This window comes from Physeter macrocephalus, chromosome 8 (assembly GCF_002837175.3).
Source record: "Physeter macrocephalus isolate SW-GA chromosome 8, ASM283717v5, whole genome shotgun sequence".
NCBI lineage: Eukaryota > Metazoa > Chordata > Mammalia > Artiodactyla > Physeteridae > Physeter > Physeter macrocephalus.
This window is the reverse complement of record NC_041221.1, coordinates 18302706-18320255: the sequence shown is the minus strand read 5'-3', so window position 1 is coordinate 18320255 and position 17550 is coordinate 18302706. Positions and strand designations below refer to the sequence as shown.

At 57.8% G+C, this 17550-nt stretch overlaps 1 protein-coding gene across 1 annotated transcript; it reads right to left on the bottom strand.

The window, feature by feature from the left end:
• Positions 1-11841: 11841 nt before the first annotated feature.
• IRX1 (iroquois homeobox 1) lies at positions 11842-16972 on the bottom strand. The gene is made up of 4 exons (XM_024124486.3): positions 16510-16972; positions 12648-13674; positions 12217-12289; positions 11842-11924 (listed from the first exon to the last, which is right to left on the bottom strand). The coding sequence occupies exons 1-4, from the start codon at positions 16783-16785 to the stop codon at positions 11867-11869; spliced, it is 1434 nt and encodes a 477-aa protein (XP_023980254.1). The 5' UTR covers positions 16786-16972; the 3' UTR covers positions 11842-11866.
• Between the last annotated feature and the right edge of the window lie 578 nt (positions 16973-17550).

Genomic DNA, 17550 nt, shown 5'->3' with positions numbered 1-17550 from the left:
GGGCTGCGCCATCACCTCCCCCTCCTGGGAACGGAGGCACTCATGCCTCCAGCCTTTCTGCACCCCTCTGGCCCCGCCACGCCTTGCAACCAGTCGGCGGCCCTTCAGGGATGCCCTTCCCGATGTGTAAGAGCCCCCAGAAGTTTGGGGAGACAAAGAGACGGGGAGTGGGGAGCATGGAGGAGGAGGAGGAGGAGGACAGGATTTTTGCTCTCGGGCGGGAGGCAGCCAGGAGATCCAGGAGGACGGGTTGCACGCAAATTCTTTAGAACCACGGACACCCTGGTTTACGCAGAACACAAATGGCTGTATTCACGGAAAACCAGTGTACGCTTCCCACCGTCAGAGTGTGGGAAATGACATGCCAGCTTGTCTTATTTGGGCATAAAAAGACATTAAGAAAAAATAGCATCGCCTCCTGATGACAGAAAAATGACAACCAGATTCTAAAATACATTGGCTTTGGGATGGAGCAGCTCCATCCCCAGGGGTGAGAGGAGGATCTGGGGGGTGACAGAGGTCCACGATGGAACGGGGGAGTTCTACCAGACGGCAGCACACCTCATGCGACGATTTCCAAAAGCGGGGCTCTCACAGCCCTAAAACCTCAGAGAGGCAGCCGCACAGTTTGGCGGCTGGTAGGGAGGCAGGGAAGGAGCCTGGAAGCTTCTCCTGTTCTAGACTGTTCCCGCAGGCCAGGCGTGGTGAGAAGCCTGGGGCTTCTGGGGCGATTCCTTACCCCAGTCCCCGGGCCCCTAAAATTAAGCAAAGAGTAACTCCCCCCTCACTGCATTGTTGGGGGATTAAATCTGTTACCACGAGTAAACTACAAACAGCGCCTGGCAGCCAGCAATTGTTCACTAAATGTCAGGAATTACGATTATCCTAATTCAGGCCCAAGAGGACAATGTATCCGTGAGTTCTCATTTCAAACCCACCACGTTCTCTCACTCTGCCTACGTATGAGCATGTGGTTCGTACACAGATGGGAGGGCACCCTGAAGGCAGCAAGCAGCTCCTCAAGGCTGCGTGATGGGGAGATAAGTTCTAACTATACCCCTAACATGCGTTGCTTTGACCATCGCATGTGGCCGCAGCACCTATTCCTTGCTCACCAAAATGAAAGTTACATCGACAAAATTCCATCCACCAGTGGACCGTCCAGAGAGCAACTTCCTGTACCTGAACCATGGAGGACAGTCACCCCTAAGGGGTCAGCAGTGACAGCAAGCTGCCCTGATGTTTCCTCGCTTCTCCTTCCAAGACAACATATTCCTAACGTGGGAAAGGCATTGTTTTGAGTCAGATACTCCCTGAGACACAGGAGCTGAAGACCTGAAGTGACCTGCAGAGTAAGGGGCAAGGGTGGTCGTGTAACTCTGGGAAGACAGACCCTTCTGCTGTCAGAGGGAAGAGACACTGCAGGATGGTTTTTAAAGCCCCAGAGGGTTGCCTGCACATCAAAAGCTATTCAGAATGAGCAGTTGACTCTGATCATTGTAAATAGATCAGAAACACGTGTATTGAATCCATCCCCTTAAAATTACGGCTGGGTGTTCCCAAATGCACAGCATTTGAACACCTCAAACTTTCTAAAAATATTTGGGGTTCAAAGTAAGCTAAGGAAAACCAAAGCCACGTGTTTCTGATCCATATATACTTAGCTTATCAAAATGATGTTTGTTTTTTAACAGATATTTGATGTCTGGGGAAGTTTGGGGTCTTTCTTATGCTTTAAATATTTTTTTTTTCCTTCTTAGAAATGGGAAGAAGTAATTGCCAAGAGAAAATAACTTTACTCCTTAAAGATGAGGCTGGTTTCAAACTTGGCTAAGAAATTCCTTCCTCTCTTTATTTTTAAGTGTGGGCAAAGAGGGGAGAGAAAGCAAGGAGGCAAGTGGGTGCTGGCGATTTAAGGCTCTTTCCCTGGACGGGGTCCTGCACTTGGCTTCCTGGCCCTGAAGGTGGAGGGCAGCTGCGGGCAGCACCCAGCTCTCCCATGGAACTCAGATGGCACCGCCCACAGTGGTTCATCACTCCGGGAGCCAGAGGGGCTTCCAACAACAGCTTATCCTTAGCCTGGTTGTTCATCGGAGGAGAAGCTCTCACGCCTGCATCCTTTCTGCTACGTCCGGAGCAAGCGTCATCCACTTTTTGACCCTCAGCTGCGCGAGGAGTAAAAAGAGAAAACACTGTGCACGCGTAAAGGTTAATGACATGCATGGAGAATCGGCGACCCTGGAATGGAGGGGAGATCCTCGGGATGAAGGGTCTGGAGATGCTGCTGCCATTGCATGACGAATATGGGACCCGCCATGCACTTAAGTTCCGGCCATTAAAGGGGGACGGGCAACATGGTATCATTTCCTTGTTTACTGTGGGGAGTTGATAAATGGCCCTGCCGGCCACAGATGCAGCAGGATGTCGGGGAAGATCTGCTGTCCCCGTGCAGCTTGGCACAGACACAGACTGGTAGTCTTGTAGTGACTGGTGCGGCCCCCCAGGGCCTGTGCAGAGGCAGAGCTTGCACCACACGATGGCCGGGGGGTCCCAGCCCTCCAGAGAGCATGGACAACTCTCACCGCCAAAGATGAATTTGTCTGGTTCTGCAGTGCTTAGAACCTTCCAGTCCCACACTCAGCTCAAGGGTTAATGAACCAGGAAGGGCGACACTCAAGCCCCTTCTCAGCTGATTCCTTAACAGGAAGGAATTCAATGCAGCCTGGGATCCAAGAGGTGTTTCTCCAAGTGTGGACTCCACCGGGGCTTCAGAATGACCCTGATTTAAAATGCAGAAGACCCGGCCCCCCACGCCTGCTGAAATGGGAATGGGGAAAGGGCTGCTGGGGAACATGCATTTTGAACACGTTTCCCTAAGGGTCCTGCTGCGCTGTTCTCCGTAGGAAGGAGGTGAGAGGTATCTGGGAAAGAGGATGGAGGAGGGCAGGTTACCCAGCAGGAGACACGCAGTTCTGGATCTTCATCTCTCCTTATCTGTCTCTCAACCTCTCTCTGTCTCTGCCTGTCTGTCTCTCTCACACACACCCCACCCTGCGCACCTCCTCTTGATCCCACTGCTGCTGGGGCTTTATCTGGAAACCAGGAGGTGATGCCCCCCAGGCCTCGCCCCCTGTGTTCTCACGGAGAACAAGCAAGGGGTCCACGTGCCTCTCCTTCAGGGATCCCACACCTACCTATAAGCATTTGCTGCCGATGAGACCATTGCAATCAGCGGAATGTGGAATTCCAAGAATGACCACTAGAATCCTCCCATGGACAGGACCCTGCAAACCCGAGCTGAGAGGTTCTAGTGGTCATGTTTCTTGCTGCCTCCGCAGAAGCACCTGCTGCATCCACAGGAGCCCAGATCAGAGCAATCTGTTCTTCTGTATATGAAACGTATTTATTTTCCTGCCCAATTCTCAATGTCTCATGATCTTTATCATGACATCGCATTCAGCATTCATTTCGGCTTCTGTTTGTCCATAAATAAGCTGTAGTCTGCTGAGTTAGCTGAGGTTAAGTTGACCAACTCCATCCCAATACAGTGCTGAGCACGAAAACCAGAGTCCTGACCTCAAACAGCCTCAAAAAGGAGGACTAGGAAAACGAAGCCCATGGAACTCCTCTAGAAAAATCAAAGGGACGTGAGGAACTACACTTCCGCCCTAGCCGTGGTGATCCATATAGACTCACCAGCAAAGGACAGTCCAGTGCCAAGAATAAAACATGCAAGTGACAAATTCTAATTCGGGGACAAATTAGCATTAAAATATCTTAAAAATGTTCTAAGTTGGAGGACTCATTTGCACCTTCATCAGAATGTAGGGGGATCAAGTGGTCTGATGAAAATGTATTTATTTATACCTGAGCCCAGGGAGCAGCGCAGAGAGCATATGAGGAAGATTTGTCCACATGGCTTAGTCACACGTGACGTGCACACACGAGGCCGACCCACCCAGAGCCACCTGAGGCCCCTTCAGGTCGGAGCCAAGATGAGCGGCCCAGGCTCTCCCTGGCACCATCGTAACAGCGTCAAACCATGGACCTCAAACAGGGGCCCTGGTGTCAGGCTCGGGGCAGGGGATCCGCCGCTCCATGAGGGCTTATGTTATTGTAAGAAGATCTCTCAGCCAGAAACCAGCCGACATTCCAGCCACATGTCTGCCCAGAGATGGTTCCACTTAGGAGCAATACATACATCCATTCATATATAATCAAATAAAAAAAAAAAACTGTGAAAGAGAACAGGAAGGAAAACAATCTTACTAGAAACTTGAACTTTCCCTGCACATCTTCCCCTGAAACCCCATGTTTTCAATTATGCCGTACTGAATCTATATTGATGCTAATATGTTTGCATTGCTGGCTTTCATTTTATTTTTTTTACAACTCACCGCAGGACAGCAAAGTCAAAAATATACCATTCTGATCAACAGGACACATCTGCGGTGAATCCACACAGAAGCAATTAATTTCCTGGTGGTATTTTTACACTGGGGGCTTGATGCAGGCCCCCATTATACAAACAAAAACTCCAGACAGCTCCTGCTGCCTGATAAAAAATAAATCAGATTGCAGAGGGCTGTTTGGCCCAGGACTGCTACAGGCTATGACTTGTAATGAGGCATCCCGACACTAATTATGAAGCTTATTAAAGACAATTGTCCAACTTGTTCTAAGTGTAACCTATAATCATACTAAAGAAGGCAGACACCCAGAAGCAGCGACCGGACGCCCCCTCGCTCTGCAGAGTGGACCACGCGCCATGGCCGGGGTTCGGATCGAATCACGGAAGCGGTAGGACTGTGTCTGGCAAATTGGTCAGGATAAATGTGTTGGAAGGGCAGGTGAAAATCACAACCGCTCAGCGGTAATTCACCCATCAGCGCCCCCCTGCCCTCAAACACCTGCCAGGGAAGGGTCCAGAGACCCTCCAAAGCAAACATCACCAGCACAGTATTTTACTCTTACTTATTCTGAATCTTCTCTAAGGTTGCAAAGGCAATATTTCAATGTACTCTTTCAGGAGGGGAAGGGAGAAAGGAAAAGATTAATAAAGATGTTAGAAGGATGAACTGCTGTGAGATTTGTTTAATTATTCCCCACAGGACTGCCCCAGCAATCTGCTGACATTTAGCCCCGACCTTGCAAATCCTCAGTAAATATTAATATATCAACTCAAACAGGGACCGTGGCTTTCTTGGTTCACGGAGCTCGGAGATATTTGCCACAGTGGGGAAAAATAATGTGCAGAACTGAGGAGACGCGCGGCTTTGATTCCACCTTCTGCTGTGCACATGAGCTGGGAGCATGAACGAGATGGCAATGCTGTTCCTTTGCCACAGTCGTAGAGTGACACTTCAGATGCCTTTGCTTGCCTTTGTACAGCCTGCTGGAATAATCCCAAAACCACAGTGGCAAGAGATTAGAAAGGAGGGAGAGGAGACTCGGGTAGAGGAGAAATCGCAGTTGATTATCTGCAAGACTGGAAATTTTAATAATGCGGAGGCCCGCCCTCCACTCTGATCCACTTCCCCAGAACCGTGGGCCCCGGACAAGGGCAGGGGAAAGCACCCCTCCCAGGCTCTGGGACTCAGCCTCCACCTCCCCCATTGCCGCCTGCTACCCTCCTGGATCCAGGTCCACACAATCCCAGGAGCATAGCCGAGCATGGAAATGGCTGGTTTGACTGAGAGTTTGCCAAAGGAGAGGAAAAAAAAAAAAAAAAAGTGGCGGCTGCTTTTTTAATTTTGCCCTACCTGCGCTAGCGGTGGTGGTAGTTTTGGAGGTTTTCTTTTCCGTGCCTCCAATTCAGATAGCTGTTATTGACACATCCTCTCATAAATATTTTGAAATTCCTAATGGTTGGATGTTTGCTGAGGGCCCAGGAGGCCTCCAAAGTTCCTGGGTGTAAGAAAGGGGCTTCCTGGGCCCCATTTGGCTTTCAGATGTACTGTGCCGCAGAGTTAATGCGTGATTAATTTTATTCATAAAAATGTTAATCACTTCATTGTGAGATCTTTTTAACATTCACTGCAGCCAGCACCTTTTTAATTTCTCTTTCCCACCGTCTCGCAGACGTATTTAATATTTTCAGACATTGCCGCAGCTACCCGAGGACCCGGCAATTAACCATACGTTTAAAATTCAGCAACAAGCAAAGCTACAGCAGCGACAAACAAGCGAACGGGAAAAGACACACGGAGGAAAGGCTGCAAGTGACCAGCCCGCATGGTTCCCTCCGTCTGCAGTCGCCCCCCCGACCTTCCCCGCCCTCCGGGGCCCCCTCCCCGGAGGGCCTGCGCCCCGCCCCGCCCCCGCGGAGAAACCCGCACGGCATCTTCCCCGCTCGAAAGGGCAGTTTCAAGTAGAAGGAATTGAGAAAAAATGCCCTTCGGTGTCGAGGATGTAAACCGTCTCGGAGTTATTCCCACTACTGAGCTCTGCCCCCGAGCCCGGGACCCCGCGGACGGCGGACGGACAATGCGGACGGCGGGGCGGGAGTAGGTGGGTGCGCCGGCCCCCTGGTGCCCCCGGGCCGTTGTGTCCCCGCATTCCGCCAGTGCTCAGGCCGCTGGGCAAACGGATTAGGGGATCAGAGACACTCGCGGCGTCTGCAGAAACTGAACAGCGGCCCCGCAGGAAAAGCTGCACTTGCGCCCCGCCCGCGCCGGCGGGGGGTGCTGGCGGGGGCGGCTAGGGCGTCCACCGGGCCTGAGCGCCCCCCAGGGCCCTCCCAGAGCCCCCGCTGCGCTGCCCGCTCCCCTGCTGGGCTCAGGGCCGCCGCCTTCTCTGACCTCCCACTGAAGACAGTTCCAGAATTCCCGGCCACGCCAGGGCCTCCCCAACCTGTGCCTCCCGGGTGACCTGCACACGGGCCCTGGGCCTTCTCCTCCACTGAAGACAAATGGTAAGAAAGAAATGTTAAGGCTGCGTTATACAAAGATGAGTGAATATCCTGAGAGTGTCTATTGACACGTTTTCCTCCACCTAAGAGAAACTTTCCTTCTCATTTGGAAAGAAATTAAATATTTTCATGAGCCTCTAAAAGCACTGTGGCCCCAGGCCCTGTGGTCCCTGTGCCACCGGGTCCCCTGTGTCCGTCCCCCCTATGCCGCCCCAGGAGGGCCCATTTTCAGACGTCTGTATTGGGCGGGAGGGGTATGCCTCCAGCTTCAGTAGCTGGCGCACAAAGGCAGCCGGCAGTCCCCGTGGGATGACCTTCTGAGGCCTCTCAGCTCGGAGCTATAATTAGGGCCACTGGCTCAGAGGGGCGCTGGGGCAGACCTGCAGGCTCTCTGTCCCCAGCAGAGCTGAGAGGGGACGGCTGCGGGGCTCTTTACCTGGAGAGACCAGTCACCCCAGGCCCCTGGGTGGACAGGCGCAGCCCAGGAAACCTTTCCTGGGGGCCCTGCTCCCTTCACGCCAGTTCAGGGGACCCTTGAGGTGGCTGGGCACTGTCGCTACTCCTAGACTGCACCCCTCTACCTCCTTGTTCTACCTCCCGGCCCACCCTACCCTGGATTCACCACCCCGGGGCCAACCCTCCCCCACTGACCCCCCCACCTGGAGCTGCATCCTCCAGTTGAGGCCAGAGAGATGAGACAGGAAGCTCCCCAGGGCCAGGCAAGTCGAGGGACCACAAGGCACAGGGCGCGTGCTCAGTGTCAGGTATCCAAAGCTTCCTCTCTGCGGTCTCTGGGAGGCCTGAGAGCCTGACTCACTGACTCATGCCCCATTGCTGGGTCCTGCAATGCGGCCCGGGCAGCCCGGGCGGGGAGCAGAGACCGCTGGAGGCCGGGCAGGCTTCCCAAGCCCCTATGGCCTGTGTACCCCAAACCTGTGCCAAGCCACCCCCCACCAGCAGCCCTCTCTGGGCCTAGCTTCCTTCCCTCCTTCCTGACCTCCAACCTGAATGCCCAGGGGCAAATTCCCATTCCCACCGGCACACTCCCCGCACCAGTTTCAGGACAGCCTTCTGGGCTCCAATCTCCCCATAAACCTGAGCAGCCACCCGGCAGCCTCAGCCCCAGCCTGACCCTGCCTCGGCCACGCGGCAACCTTGGGCCTGCCGGCACCATCAGGAAGGGAAGGAAACCCCAGGGCCGGAGGGCCAGAAAGAGTCCTCGGCTTAGGAGAGGGGTTCGGGCAGAGGGGCCAGGGCCCTGCCGAGGCCTCTGCTCCACGGGAGAGGACCAGCGCCCAGCCTAGGGCACCACGGGTGTGCGCCCACCCTGACCTCTCTCTCTCCTTTCCCCCTCCCTCCCTCCTTCTCCGGCTTCCTAGCTCCCTGGCAGTCCCATCTACAAGGACGACTGAAACTTTATAGGGCATGATTCATCGGGTGGCAGCCCTTCGGAGTCACGGCGAGTATTACATTAATCAGTGTCAGGCCACTAAAACCGAGATATGAATATGAATTCTCCATATTGCAGGCGAGATAAATGTGCTGGTGATTATAATTGATCGGGGGAGGGAGGGAAGGAGCAGTGAGATTTCAGAGACCAGCGGGTCACGGAGTGGGATGGGGCCTGCACCCACTCCCCAAGTCCTCAGACCAGCAATATCTGAGGGGAGGTGCTGGTCTAGAAAAACCACACCTGGACCGTCTCCCCGTCCCCTCTGCAGGCCTGAGCTGGAGCAGAAAGGAGGTCTCCACATCGGGTTTCCTCTTTACCCTCTCCCCAAAAATAAGACCTAATAAAGACAGAAGTCTGCTGTCCCGGACACGGGGTGCCCTTTCTATGGGAACCTGGTCCCTGAGGAGGAGGGAGGCCAAGTTGCCAACATTAAACCAGTGGACACCCCTCACCCTTACCCATTTTCAGGTTTAGTCTCCTCCTTACAGGACTACTGCCACCCTCTGAAATTGTGCTGGGTACGGCTAGGGGAAGGTGGGAGAGAGCACCTCTGTTCACACAGAAAGTTCCAGAAAAACTCCCACTTTGGCTTTAAAGAAAAGGGGGTTTCTATGTCCACTCCCAGACCTTTCAGGTGCTGAAGCACGGGGCTCATCAGGACCTCCCCGTGGGGTACCGCACACCCCTAGGCGTGCACGCCCTTAGGTGGCTGCAGTGGTTGGGAAAGATGTAAACAGATAGCACACAAAGGACAAAAATGCTTTTCAATGCTCAATTAAAAATTCATGTCTAGCTCTTCAGTGGAGGAAAATAATTCTGAGGCTGGCAATCTGATTTCTTTGCAGTGAAGCTTTGCTCCCCAGCAGGGGGGCACGGACCCTTCACGACTTCTAGGCCACAGGGTTCTGAGGCCTCAGACCCCCCCTGGTGGCTCAGCCACCTGGGCGGCAGCATCCAGCGGTCCCAAACGTATTGGATAAAAAGAAAGAATGGAAACCTGGGTTGAAAGCAGAAACACCTGCATGGACCATCCTATTTGATTCTGGGGGGTTAGGGGTAAAGACAGTGGAACTGGGCCAGGGGCAGAGGACTCCATAGCCCACCTGAACCCCACCTGCTGCTTCCTGCAGTAGCTCAGAAGGGGTTTCCCCGCACGTTTTGGCCGCCAGAACGGCCTGTCTGTGGGCCAAGAACGCACCTCCTCATCAGAGGAGCAGAGCGCTGCCCCCTCAAAGGTCTGTCGGCCGCGCACTCTCCCAAGAACACAGGAGTCGTGGGGTCCCAGAGGTCAGGGTGGGACCCGAGGTTCTGTTCCAGAGCTCTGGAATGGGGAGCAGAGGGCCGCACTGTCCCCTGCAGTCCTAGCATCGAGGATAGGCCAGGAGCTCTTCTCTGAATCGGCAAGGGCCTCTGGGACAACGCGAACACCCGGGGCGGAGCCCGGTCCTCGGCCCTCTCCCCAAATGCCAGCAGCCTACGCAGTAGGCGCAGCAACACCCCCCCCCCCCAGTTTCAAACAAGTGGGTGGCACTCTAGAACACAGAGAAAGCCCCTCCAGCGTAATTCGAGGCTCGCGTCCACGGCACCCCCAAAGCCAAGGACCCCCAGATCTGGGGCCCTACCCCAGGAGCGAGATTGACGCCTCCACCAGGGCCCTATTCCGCTTGCGGCCCATAGAGGGCGCCTCGAGCACGTCCGTTCGGACTGGAAGCGGCTCCACCGCGGCCGCCGCCCGCCAGCCGGCCTGCTGCTCGGCCCCGCGGCCCGGCTCTCCAGCGGCTCCACGCTCCGCACCCGCGCACCCCGACGTGCCGTCGGGCCACGCTTACCGCGGCCGCCCCTTCGCGCTTCCTCCCGCCTCGGGGGCGGCAAGCGGGCACCTTTTCCTCTAGACCGATGGCGGCGGGCGGAGGCGCTGGCGAAGGACGCGGGCGCCGGGGGCGGCGGTGCGGTGGGTGGCGCCCGCTGGTTCTCGGCACGAGCGCCCCTTTCCTCGCCGCAGGGGAGCCAGGGGCACCGGCCGCGCCCGGCTTTCCCCTCCCGCAGCAGCGTCCCTCGCCGCCGCGAGCGGCCCCGGGACAGCGGGTCCCGAGGGTCTCGAGGGCGAACGTGGGGCTCGGCTCGGGGTGGGGGAGGTCCTGTCCGACACCGGGGACTCGGCCTCCTCCCCCACTGGGCCGGGTACCTCCGCAGCCCCCATCCTCACCGGCAGTTTTACAGACGTCTGCTTTCGCGGTTTTCACCAGTGCAAGGGCCCTGCGCCCTCTGGAAGTGCAGGCTGCGCAGCCCGCCCCGCACGCCCCGCGGCCCGCAGTCCTGACCAGCGCGGCTCCCGAGGCTCCGGGCCGGCTCCTTCCGCATTGTTTCCCCCCCCGCCACTCCAGCTGCCTCCCAGCCCAGCGGCCATCTGGGCGTTACTGGCTCCTCGGCTCGCTGGGGGCGCCCAGCGCAGGGCGCATGAGTTTAAAGGGGCGTCCCTGGGAGACCGAAGCCCGCTCCCCTCTTTGTCACCCACACACTCTACTGCAGCCCCGTCGCTCACATGCCCAGAGAACCACGGAGCTGCATCCCTGGCAGGAGAGTTAAAAATAAAAAAAATTCCAATTTCTCCACGTGTGATTTAGACAAATAACTAAAAAATACACCGAAAGCAGAATGTCATACTCCATTATGTCCTCATTCTACCTACGAAACGCCCCGACGCCACGATGCACCGCTGAGACAACTGGTTATAAACTGATTTCAAATACGAAGTTCTCCTTTGGGGAGAGGATTACAAATGCTTTTCACTTTTCCCCCATCGTTGCCCACTGCAAAAAATCGTTTTATAAACTGCCTAAAATCGAACTCATTTATGTCTTGAGAAGGGCGTGTCCAGAGAAATGTGTAAGAGTTGGAAACAACTGAACTGCCAGCAAAGATTGCCCTTGTGACATTAACAAATGAAACAACAACCAGGAGACTGAGAAGCAGCGGCCTTTGGGGTGGAAACTCCCCAAAGGGGAGCTTCTCTCCCCATCCACAGGCACTAGAGCCCGGCCAGGATGCCAGGATTCCTGATTCCAGGATGGAGGACGCCCCCAGCGACGCCCAGCCACACACAGCAGCAGGAGCAGTGGCCATCATTTCATTTAGTTTATTAGACAAAAATATATGATTTAGACAGGTTCGCTGACGCGCTATTTACAATCTGAAATCACTCTATATACAGAAGGAAAAAAAAAGAAAGAAAGACAGAAGCACATGGGGGCATTTACCGAACTGATAATCGCCCGGAGCACGGTGATGGCCACCCGGGGCGGCGGGCAGAGGCCGGGCTGCCTGGACGCGAGCTCGGGCCGGACGAGCCCCTTTCTGCAGAAAGCGATGGATGGGAGTCCTTGACTTCGTTGCCAGATTTGCCCTTTACACCAGTTTGCAATATTTGTCTTGATTCCTCCCTCACCCCCTCCCTCCCGAACTTCTCCCCCCTCCCCCCCGCAAAAGCAAAAGAAGACCCTGGATCAGGCTGATGGGAGGGCTGCTAGGATCCTCGGCGTCCCCTCCTGCGGGGCCAGCGAGCTGCAGGAGAAACACAGCAAGACAAGAAGAACACAGCGCTGTCAGTGGATGGAAGCTGGGACCCAGCATGGCCGGTGCCGCCAGCCAAGCGCCTGGGGGGCGGGGGGACCTGCCCCGCGAGGCTCCCGGCTCGGGAGAAACCGGGGAGCACTACGCTGGCCCGGGCGCCCGGCTGGTGGACAGCGCCCCGTCCACGCTGACTGCTCGACCCCTCTGCCGCCTGCCACCGCTCAGCCTCCGGCCCCCGAATCCCCCTCGCCCCTACCCAGAGGTAAACACCAAGGGCACTCACTTGTCGCGCACGGGCTGGAAGGGCGACTTTAACTGCTGTGCCGGCGAGTCCGGCCTGGGGATGAGGTCTCTCTCTGCGAGGGAGGGGAAGAGGCAGAGCATTAGGGCCCAGAGACAGTGGGGGGAAGGGGTGCCGCAGAGGGGCACAGGCCTCCTCCCCCCACCCCCGCCCCGTCCCTGAGAAGTGTCTCCAGGGAAACCTCCCTGCCTCCCCCGGGACAGGCCAGCGGGTAGAGCTCAGCTTTCTCGGGAGAGCCGGAGGGCCGTGGCCTCGCTCCTTGAATTCAGGCAGGGATTACTGCTCAGCCCGGAGCTCAGCGGTCACCGCCTCTCACCCTCCGGGGCCAATGCTCCCCTCCATCCCCAGACTCGCCCGGGCTCCGGATTACTGGCCTGGGGCAGGGCGGACGTCCCCGTCCCGGGGCGCTGTACCTGGGAGCGAGGGGGGGCTGCTGCGGGACGAGGCCTTGTCGCCGTGGAGCACCCCCGCGGCCACGGGGACGGGCGGCGGCGGCGGCGGCGGCGGCGCGGACAGGTGCGGGCCGTGGGGCGCGCCAACGCCCAGGAAGGAGCGCACGTTGAGCAGCGAGCCCTGCGTGAGGAACGCGCCGTTGGTCCAGTTGGAGAACTTGCCGATGTGGCAGGTGTACAGTCCGTGGCTGGGCAGGAAGGCCGGGTGTTGCAGCGGCGCGCCCGCGGGGGGCCCGTGCGCGCCTGCGTGGCCGGCGGGAGGCGGCGAGGCCTTGGGCGCGCCGTCGGGGCTGGTGGCCGTCTCGGCCAGCGACCAGATCTTGGGCTTGCTGTGCGGCGCGCCCTGCAGGCCACCCGCCGCGGCGCCCGGACTCAGCAGGCGCGTGCTGCCGGGCTCCGGGACCTCCTTGGCCAGGCCCAGGGGGGAGTCTTGGGGCTTGAACGAGTCGGCGGCCGCCAGCGGCGAGCCCTGGTCCCGGGCGAGGGCGGCGGGCGCGGCGGGCGCGCGCGGCGCCTCGGCTTTGTCCTCGTCATCCTCGTTGCTCTGGTCGCCGTCGTGCTCGTCGATCTTGTCGATGTCGATGCTCTCCAGGTCGATCTCCTCGTCGTCCTCGGCCTTCTCAGGGTCCCCCTCGGTATCGCTTCCGAAGAGAGCGCCGTCCTCCTGGTCCTTGCTGCGCGCGCCCCACGTCACCTTGTTCTCCTTCTTGAGGCGCCGGCGCGCGTTGGCGAACCAGGTGGAGACCTGCGTGAGGGTCATCTTGGTGATGATGGCCAGCATGATCTTCTCGCCCTTGGTGGGGTAGGGGTTCTTGCGGTGCTCGTTGAGCCAGGCCTTCAGCGTGCTGGTGCTCTCGCGCGTGGCGTTCTTGGGCCGCCCGGGGTCCCCGTACTGGAACTGCCCGTAGGGGTAATAGGCCGGCGCCGTGTGGGCGGCGAAGGTGGCGGGGTGCACCCCGGGGTTGTCCTTGAGCTCATACTGTGAACCCTGCAGCCACAAGGCCCAGCGAGGGAGTAGAGAGAAAGCAGGGGGAAGAGAGAGAGAGAGAGAGAGAGAGAGAGAGAGAGAGAGAGGAGTCCCCCAAACTGGGACCGTGGGAGGCAGACGCTCCCGCCGGCTCCAGAATAGGAAGCCTAGTCCTAATGCACCACCCGCGTTGGAAGAGGGGGTCAGACCAGAAGCTGCCTCCAGAAACTGCCCTTCCACCAATCATGGAGATATTTTTGTCACTCAAGAAAAGTTGCAGAATCCTAGAATCTCTAGAAGACCACAGCGGGAGCCGCAGCCCCTAGGATTTCCCTAGGCCGCCCGCAGGGCCCCCAGCCCCACCTCCCAAAACAACTCCAGAAGCCCGGGTGTCCAAGTTTATCTCACACTCGCTAGAGGGGAAAACCTTTTAACCAGGCTGATAAAACAGTTTCTCCAAATGTAGAGAACCCAGAGCCCAGGCCCCCTCCCTTTGACCCTGAGGGGGTCAAACAAAATAAACCATCCTGGGTTTTCGGAGAGTCCAAATCCACCAGCAATTTAAAATGAAAGCACACTCCTTTTAGCTCCCAAATTAACCTGCATAGAATGGCTCGCCCGCCCCGCACTTAAAGGTCTACAGTGGGTGACAGGTAATTTAAAATTTTAATCCTGGCCGTCATCAAAACAATAACAAAAACACCATTTGTTTTCTTTAAATACAAAAAGAGGGTTTATCCGGTAAAACATTAACGGGAGGGCCCGGAGTACCGACTGCGCGGAGCAGAACTGTTTCCTAGGCCTCTGCTCGGAGACTTTATCTCTCAAGTTTGACTTTGATCAGGGGCAAAAGCAAACACAAACTGTTCGCAAGGCATTTAGAGGCCGTGATTTATTTGCAATCAATATTCTTTTTATCATCGGTAGTAAAACACAGCAAGTCAAATTATCCCATCAGGTTTTTTGGTAAATAACATTTTATCTTTCTAACAACCTCATTAGGCCTCATTATTACCATAAATTGCCCAGACAGACATTCACTCACAATTTTATCTTTTGGACTTCCAAATCCCCAACCGTAAAGGCTTGGAAACCTAGACCTAGAATTTGGGTTTGGATTTAGGCTTCCTTTCCAAGAACCATCAGGAGACCAGGAGGAAACACATGCACACACGTACATCTACCTTTGGGGGCGGGGTGGTTGGATTTCTATATAGTTTCCCCTCCGTAAAAGAGAAAAAAAAAACAAAAACAAAACAAGCATCTCCCTTCCCAACCTCACTACAATGGGAGCAGATCCTCACCATAGAGGCCCCCCTCCCCTACAAACGCACGCGGGTTTCCCAACTGGCACACATCTGTATTAAAAATTTCTGTAAAAAAATTATAATCCTCCATGTAAAAATTGTCGAGTTGTTGTGTTAGCAGAGCGGGGGGAGACCCGGGACTCTGGAGAAAGTTGCAAAAAGCAGAAGACTTCTCTGACTAATTAGTTCAGTGGTCGAGGCCCAGAGACAAGGTTTCTCCCGCCAGATTTCGTTTTTGCCTAATCTTTGCAAAACGTACTTTGCACTTTTCTAATTATTTTCGTTGTAACTGTAAGGAAGACATTTCGGCCTCGTCTCTGCTGGGAATTCTTTTTGAAAGGATACCTTGTAAATCTCTCAACGCTTCCCCCTGCATCCCGGCAGGCAGAACAAAATGGGAGCTGATCTTTTTTGATAGCAACCGATCTGAAAGGCAGCTGGGGCCGCTTTCAGAGAAATAGGCTTTCTTTTCAAAACTACAAGAAAAGTTACAGGAAAACACACCGGCCGCTTTGCTCCTTTACTATTGTCGGGTATGTATTTCCTGTCTCTTTTTCGCGGAGCGGCGAGACGTGGCGGAGGTGTGTGGGTGGGCGTGGGGGGGGGGGTCCTCGCAAATTGCGTGACCCCTCGGGCAGCAGTGCAGGAGGGGTCTGCCTCCGCGACCCGCGCGCCCGGCGAGCCATTCCCAGCAGCCCGAAGTTTAAGGCAGACTTTGCAGTCAGACCTAGGAAAATGAACCCTTTAGATCAACGGCCCCGCGGAGCATGAAATTTGCAGCCCCCGACTCCTCCATCTGACACCCACTGGGGCAGGAGCCTAAGAGGACAGCATTTATTTTAAGCCCAGGGACACCGCTCTCTTCAATCCTCCATTATGCAACGCAGGAAGAAAAGTGCTTTTCTTTCGGTGCAAATGAAATGAAAACTTTGGCAACTTACGAAAGTCAAAGCAAACACCGTTTCAGACGCCAACAATTATTTCGCCTTCATTTTTTGTTTAATTTCAAATTTGCGCTCAGGCCTCTAAGAGACCCCTCGGCCTGTCCGATCTCCATTGTTAGGCTTAGTTTGACCGCCTCTACTACGCTTTAAAGGGTTCCGATACAACTGCACGAGCCCTGCCAAAGAGGGAGAAAATCGAGTCCCCCTGGCTCAGCCCAAACGCTGAAATGGTCGCGCCAGCGGGGCCCGCGGGCCGGGAAGGGGCGTCCGGGTAAACCGGGCCGAGCCGCCCCGCCGCCACCGAGCCAGGGGCGCCGGGCGAGATTGGCCCCGACCGCCAGCGCCGGCCGCGCGCCCCGGGCCTGCTCCCGCGGCCTGCCGACTCCCAGCGAGACCCCCTGCGCAGCCCGAGCCTCCCACCTCCCCGCTTCCCGGGGCCCGTGGCGGGGCCGCTCCCGGCCGGCCTCTTCGAGCGCCCGCGGCCACCACCACCTCCTCGGCCGCGCCGGCAGGGCCGATCCGGCGCCCGCTCGCGCCTCCCGCGCCCCGCGCCGCCCCGGGCCCCGGGCCGCGTGCGGGGCGCCGAGCAGGCCAGGCTCACTCACCATCTGCGAGAAGAGGCTGAGGTCGGCGGCGTAGGGCAGGAAGGCGCTGTAGTTGGGCGCGCCCGCGTACGGGCCGGCCGCCGCGTACATGCCCAGCACCGAGGTGACGGCGGCCGCGCCCGCGCCCGCGCCCAGCTCCGCCGCCCCGGGCCGGCCCGACGAGGCGGCGGCGGCGGCCGCGGCAGCCGCGGCCAGCACCCCCGGGCGCTCGCCGCCGTAGGCGCCGGGCCCCGCGGCGCTCAGGTACTGCGGGTAGCCCAGCTGCGGGAAGGACATGTCCGCGGACTCGGCGGCGGCGGCGGCGGGCAAGTATTAAAGGGCGGGGGGAAGCGCAGGGGGCGGGGGAGGCGCGGTCTGGGGAGCGGGCCGCCGGCCGGGCGCGCTCGGGCCGGCCCGGAGGCGGGGGCCGGTGGCTGCTCCTCGGCCGGGTGCTCGCTGGCGCCCGGCTCCCGCCTGCGCCCGGATCCGCGATCGCGCGCCGACTGCGGCGGCCGCCCTCCGCTCGGCGGCGGGGCTTTCAGACACAATTTGAAGTTGATGCTTTGATTGGCATCCCCTTGAGCGCTGGCCCCGCCCCCGGCTCCCCTCCTGCCCCCTCCCTGCCTCCCGCCCGCCCTCGCCGGCTGCTCCCGCCCCTCCCGGCGAGCACGTGGTGCCCAGCGCCGGCCGGGCCACCTCCGCCCGCGGTGGCCGCGCGAGCGGCCGGGCAGCGGGTGCGGGCCCGAGGCCGCGGGCTCTTTCCCCGCCGGCCCCCGGGGCTGTCTGACAACCTGTCGACGCCGGCTTACAGCTGTCGGACACCGCAGCTGGCCGCTTCGCAGCCGAGGTGTGTCTTGCTCGCTCACAAAAAACACCTCGGCGCCTGCTTTTCCACCGTTCGGGCGGCGGGGAAGGGGCGGGCGGGAGCGCGATGACAGCCGGCGGGGAGCGGCCTCTCCTCCGAGGTCCACGCTGCCTTTGGCTCCCCGGGTCATCTTTGGCGGAAGTGCCACTAAACCGGCGTGGCGCGACACCCCGACGCGGCGTGGCGTCCCCGTGGCC

Excerpts from the sequence above, each read along its gene's own strand:
- IRX1 (XM_024124486.3), bottom strand. The coding sequence starts at position 16,785 with ATGTCCTTCCCGCAGCTGGGCTACCCGCAGTACCTGAGCGCCGCGGGG. Across the intron at positions 13,675-16,509 it reads TCAGCCTCTTCTCGCAGATG|GGTTCACAGTATGAGCTCAA; the intron begins GTGAGTGAGCCT and ends TTGTGGCTGCAG. Across the intron at positions 11,925-12,216 it reads TTCCAGCCCGTGCGCGACAA|CTCGCTGGCCCCGCAGGAGG; the intron begins GTGAGTGCCCTT and ends TTTCTCCTGCAG.